Source organism: Orycteropus afer, unplaced genomic scaffold (genome assembly GCF_000298275.1).
Source record: "Orycteropus afer afer isolate SDZICR_OR568_19922 unplaced genomic scaffold, OryAfe1.0 scaffold00079, whole genome shotgun sequence".
NCBI lineage: Eukaryota > Metazoa > Chordata > Mammalia > Tubulidentata > Orycteropodidae > Orycteropus > Orycteropus afer.
This window is the reverse complement of record NW_006921666.1, coordinates 104642-121033: the sequence shown is the minus strand read 5'-3', so window position 1 is coordinate 121033 and position 16392 is coordinate 104642. Positions and strand designations below refer to the sequence as shown.

General features: G+C 40.5%; 1 protein-coding gene across 1 annotated transcript in view; it reads right to left on the bottom strand.

Moving 5' to 3' along the window:
• The window catches only part of DIO2 (iodothyronine deiodinase 2), a 13015-nt gene extending 3959 nt beyond the window's left edge, over positions 1–9056 (bottom strand). The window contains 1 exon segment of the mRNA XM_007941317.1: positions 8820–9056. Coding sequence (XP_007939508.2) covers positions 8820–9041 — 222 coding nt within the window. The 5' untranslated portion in view covers positions 9042–9056.
• Positions 9057–16392: the final 7336 nt, after the last annotated feature.

Genomic DNA, 16392 nt, shown 5'->3' with positions numbered 1-16392 from the left:
TAACCAGAAGGCTGGCGCTTCAAACCCACCAGCCACTCCTCGGAAGGAAGATGGGGCAATCTACTTCGGTAGTGATACTGCCTCGGAAACCCAAGGAGGGATCACTATGAGTCGGGTCTGACTCGATGGCACATAACAACAACAACAACAACACTCATATCTGAGCTACAATCATATCGGAGCTCTGGTGGCATAGTGCCTAAAGCATTTGACTGCTAACTAGAAGGAAAGTTGCCAATCTACTTCCATAGTGATAACTGCCTCAGAAACCCAAGGAGGGGTCGCTATGAGTTGGATCCAACTTGACAGCAGTGGGTTTGATTTTTTTTTTTTTACACTCATATCTGAGGTATTAAAACACACTTAGATGTATTTAAATGTATTGACTGTATACTTTTCAGTTTGTAGTCAACTAATTAAAGCACGGAGCTCTGGTAGCATAGTGGCTAAGACACTTGCCTGCTAACCAGATGGCTGGTGGTTCAAACCCACCAGCCACTCCTCGGAAGGAAGGTTGGGCAATCCTACCTCCGTAGTGATACTGCCTCGGAAACCCAAGGAGGGGTTGCTATGAGTCGGGTTTGACTTGACGGCACATAACAACAACAACAATTAAAGCACGTACAAAGGGGTCCATAGAACAATTTTCATCTTTGCCTCCTCTGCCCGAGTATTTTGGAATTCAGAGGAGCTTTCTATTTAGAAATCAGAAGTTGTTAATACACTATGTAGAACATCTACAAAAACCAAAAACCAAACTCACTGCTGTCAAGTCAGATCCAACTCATAGTGACCCCTCTTTGGGTTTCCGAGGTGGTATTACTACGGGAAGTAGTGATTTTCAAGTGGCCATCCAAGATGCAGCTAATGATCTGCTATCATCAGAAATGAAGAAGAGTGCAAAAAAAAAGGTGGAGGGGTCATTTGGAACCAATCAGTCCTAGGACACGATGGCCCTCGAGACCAGAAGAACTAGATGGTACCTGACTACCAATGCCAAACACTCAGGAAAGGAGCAAAACTGGAGATCCTGGATAGAGTGGGAGGAAAAACATGAAACAAAAATCCAAAAACTCAATAATGACCAGAATTACTGGTCAGATGGAATCTGGTGAGACCCCTAACACTATGGTCCTGAGATACTTTCTGGGCCTGGAATAAAACTCCCTCCCAGGGGCTGACTCTCAGCCCAATAGTAAACAAGATGTACACGCAGACCATTCAACTCAGGGTGGCATACCCACATACTCTATGGAAATGCACCCCTTGGAGTGATTCACCATGGGGCACTGTTGTTGTTGTTGTTGTTATGTGCCGTCGAGTCGGCCCCGACTCATAGCGACCCTTCCTTGGGTTTCCGAGGCAGTTATCACTACGGAAGTAGGATTGCCCAACCTTCCTTCCGAGGAGTGGCTGGTGGGTTTGAAGCGCCAGCCGTCGAGGAACTACATTTGCAGGAGGAAATGCAGGACACACAGGAGTGCACAGGGTTACTGGACAGGGAGCGGAAGAGACTGGGTTAGGGCTGGGGATGGTAAATGGGGAGTGAAAAAAATACACTTAAGTATAAAGATGACACTTGATTATATAAGCCTTTTAAGCTATAGGTTCTTTTGGTAGTTCTGTATAGATTTAGGCTGTTGACAGCATTTATAATAGTCTTCTCTTTAGCCCCTTCCCACTTAGAATAGCAAAAACTATTTGAGGAGGGCTGTTTTTGAACCGCCAACTTTCTGGTTAGCAGTCAAATCCCTTAGGCACTACGCCACCAGAGCTCCCCCTTCTTTAGCTCTTTCCCACTTAAAATAGCAAAAACTATCTGAGGACTGTTTTTAACAATATTGTGCTGTTTTCTCCAACATACTGTGATATAAACACCTGAGTGCTGGGGACAGATGAGTCTGAATTCATTAGCTATTGCAGCAGCTACTTATTAAGCAAGCAACCCATATACAGAGGAAAATAATATCTGGATTATATACTTATGGATTCTCAGTAGGTGAAAATATCCATTTGCTTTTTGGAGTTATTTTTGAGACCAATGAACAACTATGTGTCATGTTTAACAGGCCACTGACCCCTGAGCTCTAATCTTAACAGATGGGTTGATCCTTGTATTATTCTTGATTCAACGGACTGAATAACCTAATATGATGCTCACTCACAGGTGACTCTTTTGTTACCTGCAGTTAATTTTCTTGGAAAGTTAAAGCACATTATGCTTCCTAAAGGCACAATGTATAGTTTAGCAACTGAATTCTTCCCAAAATACAGACAGACTAGTTTGCCTTGGAAAATTTAAGACAAATACAACATTACCATTCTGTGATTAAAAATTAGAAGGTACCAAATGCATAATGTTCTTTGTATGGGTGTTTACAATTTTGTTAAGTTTGGAAAACTTAAAAAAAATTTTTTTTAATAAATGGTAGTTTTTATACTCCTAAGTAGGGATCAGTAAAGAATTTTACACTTAATAATAACCTTGACCTGTAATTAATATAATAATGTCTGGGTGGTGAATGAATTCACTGAAACAGATAATTTAGAAATATGAATCTTGGAACCCTCCTGTAAAGTACTACCATGATTAACATCCAATGCACTCAATCTGTACCCAATATCTCAGTAGATCAGCTCATAAAAACAAATGTGGCCAATTTTCTTTGTTTTCTCAAGCAGCCATAGGACCTTACTATAGACACGGATGTCATAAATGAATATCCTTATTCATGAGGGTGACCAAATACATATATAGGCTATTAATAAAACTGAAAGAACACCCAGACACAATCTATCAGCTTACATGATAGTAGACCAATTGTCTGCTTGTATAGGCTCTTCTATCAAAACAAAAAAGTTAAACCTGTGCTGTCCAGTGGATTTGAAGTCATAGTGCCCCTACTAAAAAAACCAAAACCAAACTTACTGCTCTAGAGTCAATTCAACTCATAATGACCCCTCCTTGGGTTTCCGAGGCAGTATCTCTACATAAGTAGATTGCCAAGTCTTCCTTCTGAGGAGTGGCTAGAGGGTTTGAACTGCCAGCCTTCTGGTTATCAGTCAATTGCCTTAGGCTCTATGCCACTAGAGTGGTCCTATAGGACAGCGTATAATTGTTCTAAAGGTTTCCAAGGCCTTAATCTTTATGGAAGCAGATTGGCACATCTTTCTCCTGTGGAGTGGCTGGTGGGTTCAAACCACCAACCTTTCAGTTAACAGCCTAACCCATAACCACTACACCAACAGGGCTGTAATCATAAAATGTATTCATCTTTGCTAAAAATTGATGGGGGACACTTTGAGAACACAAATAAAACAAAGTAGTTCAGAGAATTTAAGAATGATTGTTTTCTTTAAACTAACTTTCAAAAATCTCTTAAAAGGACATTACTGTTCGTGTTCCTATTTCCCTATTTGATCACCATGGACATTGAATTCCTACTCTGACCAAAGTTTCAAAGGGAGAATTTCTTGGTTTGCTCTGTTATGCACCCTGCAGAGATGGAATGGGAGAATCACCATTCTCTTCAATGGTAGAAGATTCTTTGCTCTCCCCAGGAGCGAAGCATTCCTTGACAAAGAGCCAAAATGATGAAGAAAATAAAGTTGGTCCCATAATAACATTTAGACTGCAGGAAAGAAGCTCAACAAAAACAAGTTATCCCCTGGTACTCCCGAACTTTGTTTTAATTTCCCACAGTGGCACAGAAAGTCTCCTGGCCACAAGTTACCTATCATCTTAATTTCTCTTTCTTAGAGGGTTTGAGTTTGGTTTTTGTCCTTAATGAGACATATTTGCCAAAGAGGCATTCAAAAGGCATTTTTTACTCTTGCGGAAGAGTAATTAGGTCGGTACCTCTTTCCCTGCCAGCATTAGCTGTTCTAAAGAGAACCCTGCCCAGTATTTAATGCCCAAACACAAGAAGCATCATTTCCACTAATTCAAGCATCATCGGTCTTGAAGTTCCGATGTTCCCAAAGGGTCCCTTTATTTTACAAGGATCAGAAAGGACATGCGTAAAATGTGTTATCGTCATCACTGACTTTTATCTTTCTCCTCTCCACTATTACGTTTGGCCTTTCTTATGCTTTTGTAATCAACAGCAACACAACACCAACAAAGGACATTGATAAATCAAGGGTTTGCACTTTCACAACAGGGGCCATCACCGGCCAAATTCAAATTTGCTATAGCCATGTTTATCAATATGAAAATGAGCATAAATATACCACATGTATATAAAGTTGATTGCTTTGATAATGGGATTTTTTTTTTTTCTGCCAGTGTTCACTGCATGAGGAAAAGAATAATGCTGCTTTAGCACATGGATTGTGAAATGCAGGGCAAGTGGGGAAAAAAAGAAAGAGCCATTCATCAAGTAAAAGCTGGAAATAGAGTATATGCTACTAACATCCCCCCTCCCCCCTTTTCCTCAGCCTCAGAAAGGCTTTTGGACAAACTGTCACCTAATCTCATGTTAGAAAGTAAAGCAAATGATAAAAATTGAGGGGTGGATGTATGGCAGAATAAGTTTACACAGATCTCTTGCTGTCCAAAGCCTGGCAATGGCTTTAGTAATTATCAGGAATTTTCAAATTCTTTCACATAATGACCAGCCTACACTAATGTCTTTCCAAACATGGCCAGACAACTATTAAGTGACAATTTAACCATTTACATTCAGAGTAACCTAATAAATCTGAGTTGAATAATAAGCTACCTAATCCTTCCTCTGAGCTCAATTTTCTTTTGCTTGCTGTCTTTTAGATGTGTACCTCAAAAATACCGCTCTGGGCCCTATCATTTCCCAGTGTTTTGCCCAAGTGATAGACGAGTTCTGGCGGTGGCCTGCCTTGTGTACTTTTGGGAATGTTTCTCTCTTAAAAGGGCCATTTTCCATTGTAGAAACTAGTGTCAAAAGGCTGGAGGTGAATAAAGAGGAGGAGAGGACTGTTAACGAGACCCTTTCAAAACCAAAATTATATGTTCAAATGAGTATGTTTTCTGTGCCACTGCAATGCTCAGTGTGTAGACGCTGAACGACTTGTCAGCATCCATACTGTGCTTTACACTTAATTTAGGTTGGAGCCAGGCTCCCGGACAGGGCAGTTTGCTTATTGGTTGCATTTTTGAGTCTTCGGGCACCAGCACAAGGAGGCAGTGTTTCAGATGTATGACATTGACTGAGGAAACTTAAAGAACAAATATCTGTTATTTACCTCGGAATCACTCCCAAGTTTCTATACACCTTCTTTTCAATCAAAATTATGCATGGCACTCTCTCTAACTGAATCCAAGTTATCTTTAAAAACTTCTCTCTAAAGTTAATTTTAAATCTCATTAGAATTCTAACGAACTTGTTTCTTTGTTTTATCTTGTTCTGTTTTTATTTCTTTCTTGCCTCTTGTGGGGACAAAACATAGGGATAATACTTTTATTCTGTTGTTGTTGTTATGTGCCTTCGAGTTGGACCCGACTCATAGTGACCCCTCCTTGAGTTTCCGAGGCAGTATCACTACGGAAGTAGATTGCCCAACCTTGCTTCTGAAGAGTGGCTGGTGGGTTTGAACTGCCAGGCTTCTGGTCAGCAGTCAAGTGCCTTAGGCACTGTGCTACCAGACCTCCCACTTTTATTCTACTTTCCCTAAATATCTTCCAAGTATCTGACATTCAACAACAAGGGAATCTTCAAATGGCCTGTCTAACCGTATCACATGTACCCCCCGCAATCCTTGGAAACCTTTGCTTCTGGGGCGGCAACCTCAAAATATTGCAAGTCAGGATTATGAAACACTGTGATGTCATTGTAAATAGAATCTCCTTCAATATGTCTCTAGAAATGGCTACACCCAAAGACAGTGGCAGAGGTAACAAGAACCATCAGGAAGTAGTTCAACCTGTTTCAGAGGGGGGAAATGACCCTCAAATGCCACGATAGTCACAACCACCCTTGTCACACTTGGAGACCTAAATTCAGTGCAAGCTGTGTGCACAATATTTTCACTTATAAACCCAGTCCAGTCTTATGTCTGGACAAATGAGACCTCTTCTCACGGTAGCTATTACAGAAATCATTAAAAACAAACATAATAACATCATCAGAGGAATACACAAACCATATGCAAAAGGAGAAAACAAATCACTCATCTTTCTCAGCTCCAAGAAGATGAATAATAAAATACTGCAACACAATGAAACACTATACATTTGTGAAAAAAAAATAAATAAAGTTTATTAAGGAGGCATATTGTTTGTTTTTCCTTCTTTATTTCAATAAAGTGCTTAATGGGGAGAAAAACTTCACTTAACATTTGTGGGTAACATTATAGCCCTGATTCTTTATGAGAGACATGACATTTATTTAAAATATCAATCTATTTCCATAGTGATACCTCCTCGGAAACCCAAGGAGGGGTCACTATGAGTCAGATCTGACTCCATGGCAGTGAGTTTGGTTTGGTTTATACATATAGTTCCATTTTTCCCAAAAGGCTTTTTTTTTTTTTTTCCTTAGGCTATTTTCATTTTTTTTTGGGGGGGGGGGGGGAACCTTCCCCCCTTCCAAATTCCGTTGAAGCTAGGAGAACTTCCTAACTAATAATATGCCTGACATGTGTGTGCATCCCTTGCTGTTAGAAGCCATCAAGTCCATTTTCACTCACTGCAACCCCATATGACAGAGAAGAACCACCCCATACGATTTTCTAGGCTGCAATCCTTATAGGAACTGAACAAACCAAATGCACTGCCGTGGAGTCGGACCCAACTCATAGCGACCCCTCTTTGGGTTTCCGAGGCAATATCACTACGGAAGTAGATTGCCCAACCTTCCTTCCAAGGGTTGGCTGGTGGGTTTGAACCGCCAGCCTTCTGTTTAGCTGTCAAGTGCCTTAGGCAGCAAACTGCAAATCACCAGGTCTTTCTCCAGTGAAGTCGATGGGTGGGTTTGAACCACCAACCTTTCAGTTAGCAGCCAAGAGCTTAACCACTTCACCACCAGGGCTCCTGTGTGCATACCTAATCCCTCTCCAAATCCCTGCCCCAAAAGCAAAACAGAAAAATTTCACATTCAATGTATACATTTGAATTGAAATGGTCATCTCAGTATCTCACTATCCACATCTCCCACTACTGACCCCACACATGATATAAATGAGTTTTCACTGTTTGAACTTTGAGCATTGATTCATATTCTTATCAAGCAATGTCCGCTTACTAGTAAGAGTGCTTTCTATTCACGTGTCTTTGGGACAAAAAATACAAATGTCCTGAAGGTTATTCTCAATAATAAAAACATGCACTGTAATGAAACTGTCCCAATTCGAAACAGATATTTTCTTTTTGAACACTTAATTGTGGAACAACCCTGACCTAGATTCTTCATGACTAGAAGTTACTTCTTTTCCTTTCCTGGTGCAAAGTTTTATTTTTCTGGTGTTTATTTATGGAGGACTCAGTCCCTTCCTCTCTTTTTTTCTGACTTTTCCTAAAATCAGCGATTGAAAATCATATTAGAACACAGTTCTACTCTGACACAGAGGGGCTTGCCATGAGATGGAATTGACCCCCTGGCAATAGGTGACGGTGGAGACGTGCCTGCCTACAGTGTATCTCTTCGTTGAACACATGGCTTCTACCTTTCTTTCAATCTTCTTTCCCTGGCATCTTGGGCAAAGTCACCAATAGTGCTAGGGAAAACCAAGATTGTCTGCTTTGAGAGCAACATTTGCCAAAAGAATTCATTCCTTTTAAGCCCAGGGACCTTCTGGAGTCAAATAGCTGTGAGAACGGGTCAACTGACAAATGACCCATGCCAAAATGTTCCTCTTGGTCCCTTAACATCTGGATTGAGGATGGTCCACCAATATCTCTGGACAACAGAAAGACTGAAGCACCAGCACTCCTCACTTAGAAACATCACAAACTGAGGCTTTGATATAGCAGTCCCTAGGACATGACCTCTGCAGGTGAGTAAGGCCACTGCCTCAATTCTCAAACACATTCTAACTAGCTTTGATATAATAATGGACCATAGATCTATTTCCTCTTTCTAAGACAACTTCTTTTATTTTTGAGAAACAAAAGCATACTTGGCTACCCTTCTAAAGTCTGGGTTTCTGACCACCAGTTCTTTGACCTACCTGTTGCCAATTGGTATCTGCTAATTCAGGATTCAGTGCCTGTTAGCAACTTCAGAAGGCTTTGAATCCGAATCAAGCAGAGAATGGTGCACACAAGTTTGTTTTCCTTAACTCTTCCCTCCACCAGAAATGAGCATCTATTAAGCCAAATCCCATCTCCGTGACCATACTATTAACTCCTTGAGAATGTGCTGCAGCTTCCTCTTTTGTTGCACATCGGTGCCCACTTCCTTGAACTGCCTTTCCTCATGCACCTCAGATAGACTTGAACAAGCAAAACACCCAAATTCCAGTTTATAACAAGAGCACAATAAATACAGTAGCCCCATCCCCCCACACACATATTTTCTGACTTTTCCCAAAGTTATGCTACTGGCACAAATATCTTTTACTCCAGCGAGACATTAATGACCCTCGTTAATGACAGACACACGCACGGACGCACACACGCGTGCTCACATACACAGGGTTATTATGGCTTCATACCTGTCATCCCCAGATCTAACCTGTGACAGGTGTAGGACGTAAACAGCTGGTTCACTTGAGTATAACCACTAGGATCTCAGAGGCAGCTTCACGGTTCTCACCCCCGTGTCCCTGACAGCCTCCGGTCCCAGCTGCCCCAGCCCCTGGCCCTGCTGACCCAGGGAGAAGGCTTTTGCAGCACAGCTCACCTGTTTGTAGGCATCGAGGAGGAAGCTCTTCCAGACGCAGCGCAGTCCCTCTGAGGTCAGCATGCGCCGCCACTCTCCTCGAGTGGACTTGGAGCGGCTCAACAACAGCACCACGTGCTTGAGGAGAATGACTGAGTCATAGAGCGCCAGGAAGAGGCAGTTGGAGAAAAAAACTGGCAGAATTTGCAGTGTGATCAGCAAGTCTACGCTGAGGATGCCCATCTTCTCTGCCTCCCGAGTCAGTTCCCTTGTGCGTTCTGGCTCCCCTTCACCCTCTTATTTAAAAGGGGGGGGTGGCAATAGAGGGGGGGCGAGGTAAGGGGGAGGTGGGGGTGGGGAGAGAAGGAGAAAAACTAAATTAAAAGGAAGCCCAAGTTGTCTCCTCTTTCAAAGAAGCAGAAATGGCAAGACCAAGTGTAGTCTCTCCGGCCCAGCAGTTGGAGTGTACCCATCAATTCATTCAATTCGGAGCTGCTGCCTTTTTTTTTTTTTTTTTTTTTCAGGATTTTAGATGTTTAAAAAAAAAACAACTGGCGTGCCTGTCCCTAATCCAGTTATCCCTCTCTGAGTCCGTTAAAGACAAGCAGTTCTACTTTCATTTCTAAGTACCTATGAGGCTGTGGCGAAGATTGCAAAATTTTCTTTAGATTGTCATAGCCTCTATGTTCTTTAAACGTAGCCTGTTTCTGAAATTGCCAGAGTTTACAAAATGTGCTTTAAGGGTAGGTTTTTTTTTTTTTTTTTTTTTTCTTTTTTCTTTCTTTCTTTTCTGCGTTTTACACACACTTTCTGTTCTCCTCCTCCCAGTCTGTCTCGCCCTCTCCTTTCCTCTGGAGCGTCTCACTCTCCTTCTTTTCCTCCTTCCCTCTGGCTTTTCCTTCCTGCTATCTGTCTGTGGTGCAAAGTGCCTCTCTCTGCAGCCCAGTGAGTCTCCCTGAAGCCTTTTATACATTCCCTGGCTAATTGCTGCAATAGAGAAATGAAAGCCTAATCTTGGTAAAGATCTTGACGTCATTGAGAAAGAGGGCTTTACTTTGGCCAGGACTGCGGTGAATAGAAAAGCAAAACTCAACAACTTTTTTTTTTTTTTTTTAAGAAGTGGGGGGAGACTGGAATTTTGCTTTGTGATTTTAAAGAGAGAGCAGAGAAAAAACTCATACCTTTGACAGCTCTCAGGAAATACTTCCAAACCTTGAGAAAAGTCATTTAATATAATGTGAAGATTGATAAGGTAACTGTCTCTTCTTATTATTATTTCATTTATGAGGGATTTTGAAAAGAAAGGATCCTGGAAGCCAGGTGGAGAAGAGGAAAAGCAAGCATAGACAGTCTTTGCTCTGTACCTTGGAGCACGTTAATGAATGAATTGCAGTCCCAATATCTTTACACGGAAACTCTTAGTTTCATCAGATTGGTGACCTAGGTTCTTTAAATATTTTTGAGTCATGATCTTATTTAAGAAAATGCAAAGTGAGTTGTAAGGAGGAAAACTTCAAAACTATTTAAATACCATTCTAGCATTTCTCTGAAACTTCTTGAAGGAACTTAAGACAAGTTTTCTTTTCAGTTTTACTGAAGCCTCCAGTGCAAAAAGGGGAGGGGGGAAAAAGTCCTGAGACATGGAAGTATCTAGGTGACTAGAAGCCTTCCTTTAGTTCTACTTTGACTATATGTAGATGGAATTAAAACTTTCCATTGGATGGCATTAAGATGCCTATAGGCTGAGGAATAAATTCTTTATATGAGAGTTTTTGAGTTTCACGCCTCCTCTGATTCTGTTAGTGTAACCCCTAATAGGTATTATTCTTTAGGGAATTCTACTTTTTGTTTGAACAAAATAATTAAATTTGTAGGTGACTGAAGCAAAATTTGAGTTGGTTCAAGGTGTCACATTGACCCTTGCTCAATGGCTTGCCTTTCCCATTAGTTTGCAGAACAGGTATCCAGATAGACAATGCTTTGGCAGAATGCCCTGTCCCCACATCATTCTAGCCTTCCATCCTCATCTAACAGACCACCTCTAGGAATTATGTTTTCTTAGAAGGAGTGGCAAGTACAGACACAGGGGTAGGGGGTGCAAAATCTTAAATGAAAATTAATTAGCTCAGTTTTCTGTGTACACAAAGCTCTCATTGAAATAAACATGAGCTAAGCAGTGGATGCAAACCTGTGGTCAGTATATTTCTGTATTTTGTCCCTGTGGTTAAAACCTCCACGGTCACAGAAATAATTTAAAAGCCTAGAGCAGGGGTCATTAATTGGTAGACCTGTGAGCCAAATTCTGCATACTGATGTATATTTTGTTTGGTTGGCATGATATTTTTTGGCCCTTTCTTTTCCCCTTTAATAATTGAAAGTAAATGCCTTTAGGTTCTCTGAGGCCAGGGATTTTTGTTTGCTTTGGTCGTTGCTATCTCCCCAGCACTGAGAACATTGGCACACTCATGGTAAACTCATTGAGGAAGTACTGAATGAATGAATAGGAGGGGCAGATAGAGGGCCTTTACATTGTTCTACACTAGGGGGCACCATTCACATGCAAAATGATGTGATTTAGCTGCTCTGGAATTATGACGCTCCCTGTTGACATTACCTCCACCACTCTCTATTGTCTTAACTTGATTCATTTTATCATCAATTTGGATCATGTTTTGAATTGGTATCCCTTAGATTAAATTAAAATTTTCTTTTGATTTATCAGAGTCACTGTACCAAAACGAATCGGTCGATGTTCAACCATTTCAGAAGGTAACATATGATCAAGAACCTAAGGTAGTAAAGAACAAAGTTCAAGCTGCACTGAAGGCATTGGCAAAAACAAAGCTCCAGTAATTGACTAAATAACAGCTGATCTATTTCAACAAATGGATGCAATATTGGAAGCACTCACTCTTCTATGCCAAGAAATTTAGAAGACAGTTACTTGGCCAAGTACTTGACACCAATTAATGACACAAAGAGACCCATTTGTGTGACTTTTCAAAAGAAAGATGATCCAGTGGAATGTGGAAATTATTGAACAATATCATTAATATCACATGCAAATAAAATTATGCTGAAGATAATTTTAAAATGGTTGCAGCATTACATCTTCAAGGAATTGCCAGAAATTCAAGCCAGATTCAGAAAGGAAATAGCAGGAGATATCACTGATGATGTCAGATGGATCTTGGCTGAAAGCAAAGAATACCAGGAAAATGTTTACCTGTGTTTTATGGACTATGCAAAGGCATTTGACCGCATGAATTGTAAGAAATTATGGTTAACACTGTGAAGAATGGGAATTTCAGAACATTTAATTGTGCTCATGAGGATCCTGTACCTAGACCAAGAGGCTGCTGTTCAAACAGAACAAGGGATACTGCACAGCTTAAAATCAGGAAAGGTGTTTGTCGGGGTTATATCACTTCATCACGCTTAGTCTGTGTGCTGAGCAAATAATCGGAGAGCTGGACTATATGAAGAAGAACACAGAATCAGGATTGCAGGCAGACACATTAACAACATGCACTATTCAGATGACAGACACATCCTTACTTACTAAAATAAAGATGACTTGAAGCATTTAATGATGAAGATCAAAGACTACAACCTTCTCTATGGATTACACCTCAACATAAAGAAAACAAAAATCCTCACAAGTGGAGCAATAAGCAGTATCATGATAAATGGAGAAAAGATTGAAGTTGTCAAGGATTTCGTTTTACTTGGATACATAATCAACACCCATGAAAGCAGCAGTCAAGAAATCAAATGGTGCATTGCATTGGGCAAAACTGCTGCAAAAGACCTCTTTAAAGTGTTAAAAACAATGATGTTCCTTTGAGAACTAAGGTCTACCTGGCCCAAGCCATGGTACTTTCAATAACCTCTTTTGTATGCAAAAGCTACACAATAAATAAGGAAGACCAAAGAAGAATTGATGCCTTTGAGTTATGTTATTGGCAAAGAGTATTGAATTTACCGCAGACTGCAAGAAAAAGAAAAAAAGTGTCTTGGAAGAAGTTCAACCAGACTCTTCCTTGGAAGTGAGAATGGCAAGATTTTGTCTCATGTACTTTGGATATGACATCAGGAAGGACTAGTTCCCGGAGAAGGACATCATGGTAAGGGAAAGGGTCGGTGGAAAAGAGGAAGAACCTCAATGAGGTGGCCTGACATAGTGGCTACAGCAATGTGCTCAAACACAGCAAGGACTGTGGAGATGACACAGGACCAAGCAGTGTTTGGTATGTACCTAAATTCTCTACGGGTCCAAACTGACTGGACAACACCTCACAATACAATAACTTTATGTTTTTTCTTTAGAAGACTTCAGAGCTTAGAAAAATAAATATAAACACATAGAAAAATATTTTTTCTACAATTAGAATACAATGTTAGCCAGAACCAAAAACTTACTGCTATCAAGTCGATTCCGACTCATAGCAACCCCCTTTGGGTTTCCAAGGCAGTAAAACTTTATGGAAGTAGATTGTTCAGTCTTCCTTCCACAGAGTGGCTGGTGAGTTTGAACCCCCAACCTTTTGGTTAGTAGTCAAATGCCTCAGGAACTACCACCAGAGCTCCTTATATATACTCCATTTTCTCCATCTTCTCAATGTCCTCATGTGAGAAAAGATGAAGAGAAGTAGGTGACAACATGAAATGTTAACTAGTGCAGATGGGAAAGCTACATTGCCAGAAGAAGTCACTGCCAACAATGACAGAAATAGGGTGGACTCAGGAACTGATGTGTCCGTTGGATGTCCAAACCTGAAATTGAGCCTCTTTTCAGATATCCATCCAGTCTTGTTCAAATTAAAGCAGCGCTCCACTGACGTGGAGAACTCTGCAACTATAACCCAACTCTCCCTCCCTCGTCAGTTGCTGTCAAGGAGGGAGGTATGTTTAGAAATGGCCAACTGAAGAGAAGTACCGGTAGCAAAAGAAAAAGCTTTCTTTATAAATGCAAAGATCACATCACATCCAGACTATAAATGGTTGTGAATCAGAATTGTGACTCTGGTAGGGCTTTTCTTTTTCTCCTTTCCTTCCTTCCTTTTCTCTCTTTATGGGAGGAGAGCAAATGTGCTCTTGTGAGGGAAATTTAGAATAGATATATGACCAGTCTCATGTTGTTTTTCAGCTTACTCTAGAATTCTCTCTAAACGAATGAATAAATTAATAAATTAATCACAAAACCAAGAGCCATTCTTTCAGCTGATAATTAGACAATCCATGCATTCCAGAAATGATGTTTCTCCAAGCCATCTCTTTTTATGATCATTCACACATTCTTCTTATTATTGTTAATATTTAGCACTTTGCTCTTCCAACAACTTTATGCTTATTAACAACAAAAACAACCCCAAGTGTGATTAGTCCCATCACACAAATGAAAGAAAGTAGATCTCCAAAGTTAGAGAATCAGAGCTTGGGTTGGGGTATTTTCTCCAACTCTAAACCTCACTTCTTCCCTTCACGACTGTTGTGAGTCCTGGTGATTTCTCTGGGGACCAAAATACTCACTAAAAGTAGTTGCACTTTACCTTTAAAATGGAAAAGGCTAGCTGGGACTTCACATTTGTCTAACATGGTCCAACTCAAGCTCCTAGTTTATATTTCAAATGATCATGTAGAATTGGAGTGAATAGATTGAGAAAGTAACTTTTATTCTGAAAAAAAAAATATATCACCTCGTTTAACTTTACAACTTAACTCCTATCTTCCCCTTCCTACCAAACCCTGGGTTTCTCTAGAGGTTAATAAACCATTCTCAAAACTAAATAACACTCACTCATTTAGAAGTTTTAGATATCTTGTTGGTCATGGAGGTGTTCTTAGCAATCAAACTGTAATGAGTTAAATATCAACCAATGTACTATACGTTGTCTGAATTTTCCTATATACTGAATAACACACAGGTTATAATTCCAATAAAAGGCAAATGCAATGAGAATTTTTTTTAAAAAAAGCATAGAACCACTGTAAAATTGGTTCAAATTTCTTCTTACCACAGAGAGCAGCATGTCCTACTATTGCCTCCTTCTGTTTGGGAAAATATCAAGAATATGAGTGACAAGCCTTTCCTTAGTTCACTTTTTGACTTCTAAGTCAAGATTATGGAAACTCATAGTGACCCCTCCTTGGGTTTCCGAAGCAGTATCACTACGGAAGTTGATTGCCCAACCTTCCTTCCAAGGAGTGACTGGTGGGTTTGAACCGTCAGCCTTCTGGTTAGCAGTCAAGTGCATTAGGCACTACGCTACCAGAGCTCCCAGAAATTTAGTTAGATAAAGTGAAAATAGAATTGGAAATTTCAAGGATGACAACTACCACTACTATTTCCTCACCCTTCTCTGAAAGTACAAAAGAGATTCCAGAGAATTCTACGGCGTTAATAAGTCATGCTGTGGACTTTCTGGCAATCTTAGTTTCATAGAATTTTATTTCTTCTAATTCAAGTTATTTATTAAATGAACAATAAAAAATGGGGTTTCATTTTTACTTTATTGAAAACGTGTCAGATAAATACAATTATAAACTCAGAAATGTCTGCTAAGGCCACTTGTGTTGATTTGGGGTTTGGGAACAGGGTTGCCAAACACATCCTCAGAAAACAACCCATTTCTCATCAGAGAAAGGAGTTACAACCAGCACAGTTTTCCTCCTCTAGTTACTCCTGGTTGTCTTTGTGAAGGGCTGATAATAAGAGTTTTTACTACAACTAAATAACTCAAAATTCCTGGTAGGTCCATCCATTCTGCAAACATAGTCTGGTCTTTGCCTTGTGATCAAAAGAGAAGTTCAATGGATAAAACAGAAAATCTCAGAGTAAACTTTGACACACCTTGAGCAAAGCAACTTAGGGCTGGGGCACAGGAAGCTGGCGCTATGGGAGGTAAGAGCATTCTATCCCAACAAAGGTTCCTCAGGTCCCCTGCAGGCCCTGGCAGAGAGTAAATCTGAGATGTTAATGAATTCTTCCCTCAGGAACTACTGCTGCTGTTTTTTTCCAGGCCACCTACTGGTAAGATAGAGGAAGGAAAGAAAAAGGGAAGGGATCTAAGGAGGAGAAAAGTAAACATAAGAGGAGAAGGGAGATGAGAACAGAGAGAAGAAAGAAGGGGTGGGGACTCCATGAACAGCCTGCAGAGGCTGTAGGCCAGAGAGCCAATTAATGCCAACTGTGGTGGTACTTTCTGTGAGGAAGACAGCTGTCCAGAAACTGGATGGAAGCCATCACCTCATTTCACAGAGGCCACTGAACAGCTGTTGGGAGACAACAGCCTTCATTTGCTACTGACCTGGTCTAAATTTAAATTGATGGCCAGTCGCCACCCCCAGCTGCCCAAACCTCTCCAGGTACCATGAGGCTGAGTGTTAGTTAGTTTTGAGAATGGTTTATTAGCCTCTAGAGAAACCCAGGGTTTTGTAGGGAGGGGAAGATAGGAGTTAAGTTGTAAAGTTACATATGGTAATTTTGTTTTTTCAGAATAAAAGTTACTCTCTTTTTTGAAAATTTGACTCAATCTATTCACTCCATTTAAATCCTTGACCCAATAAAATAGACCAAAAGAAGCAAAGGAAT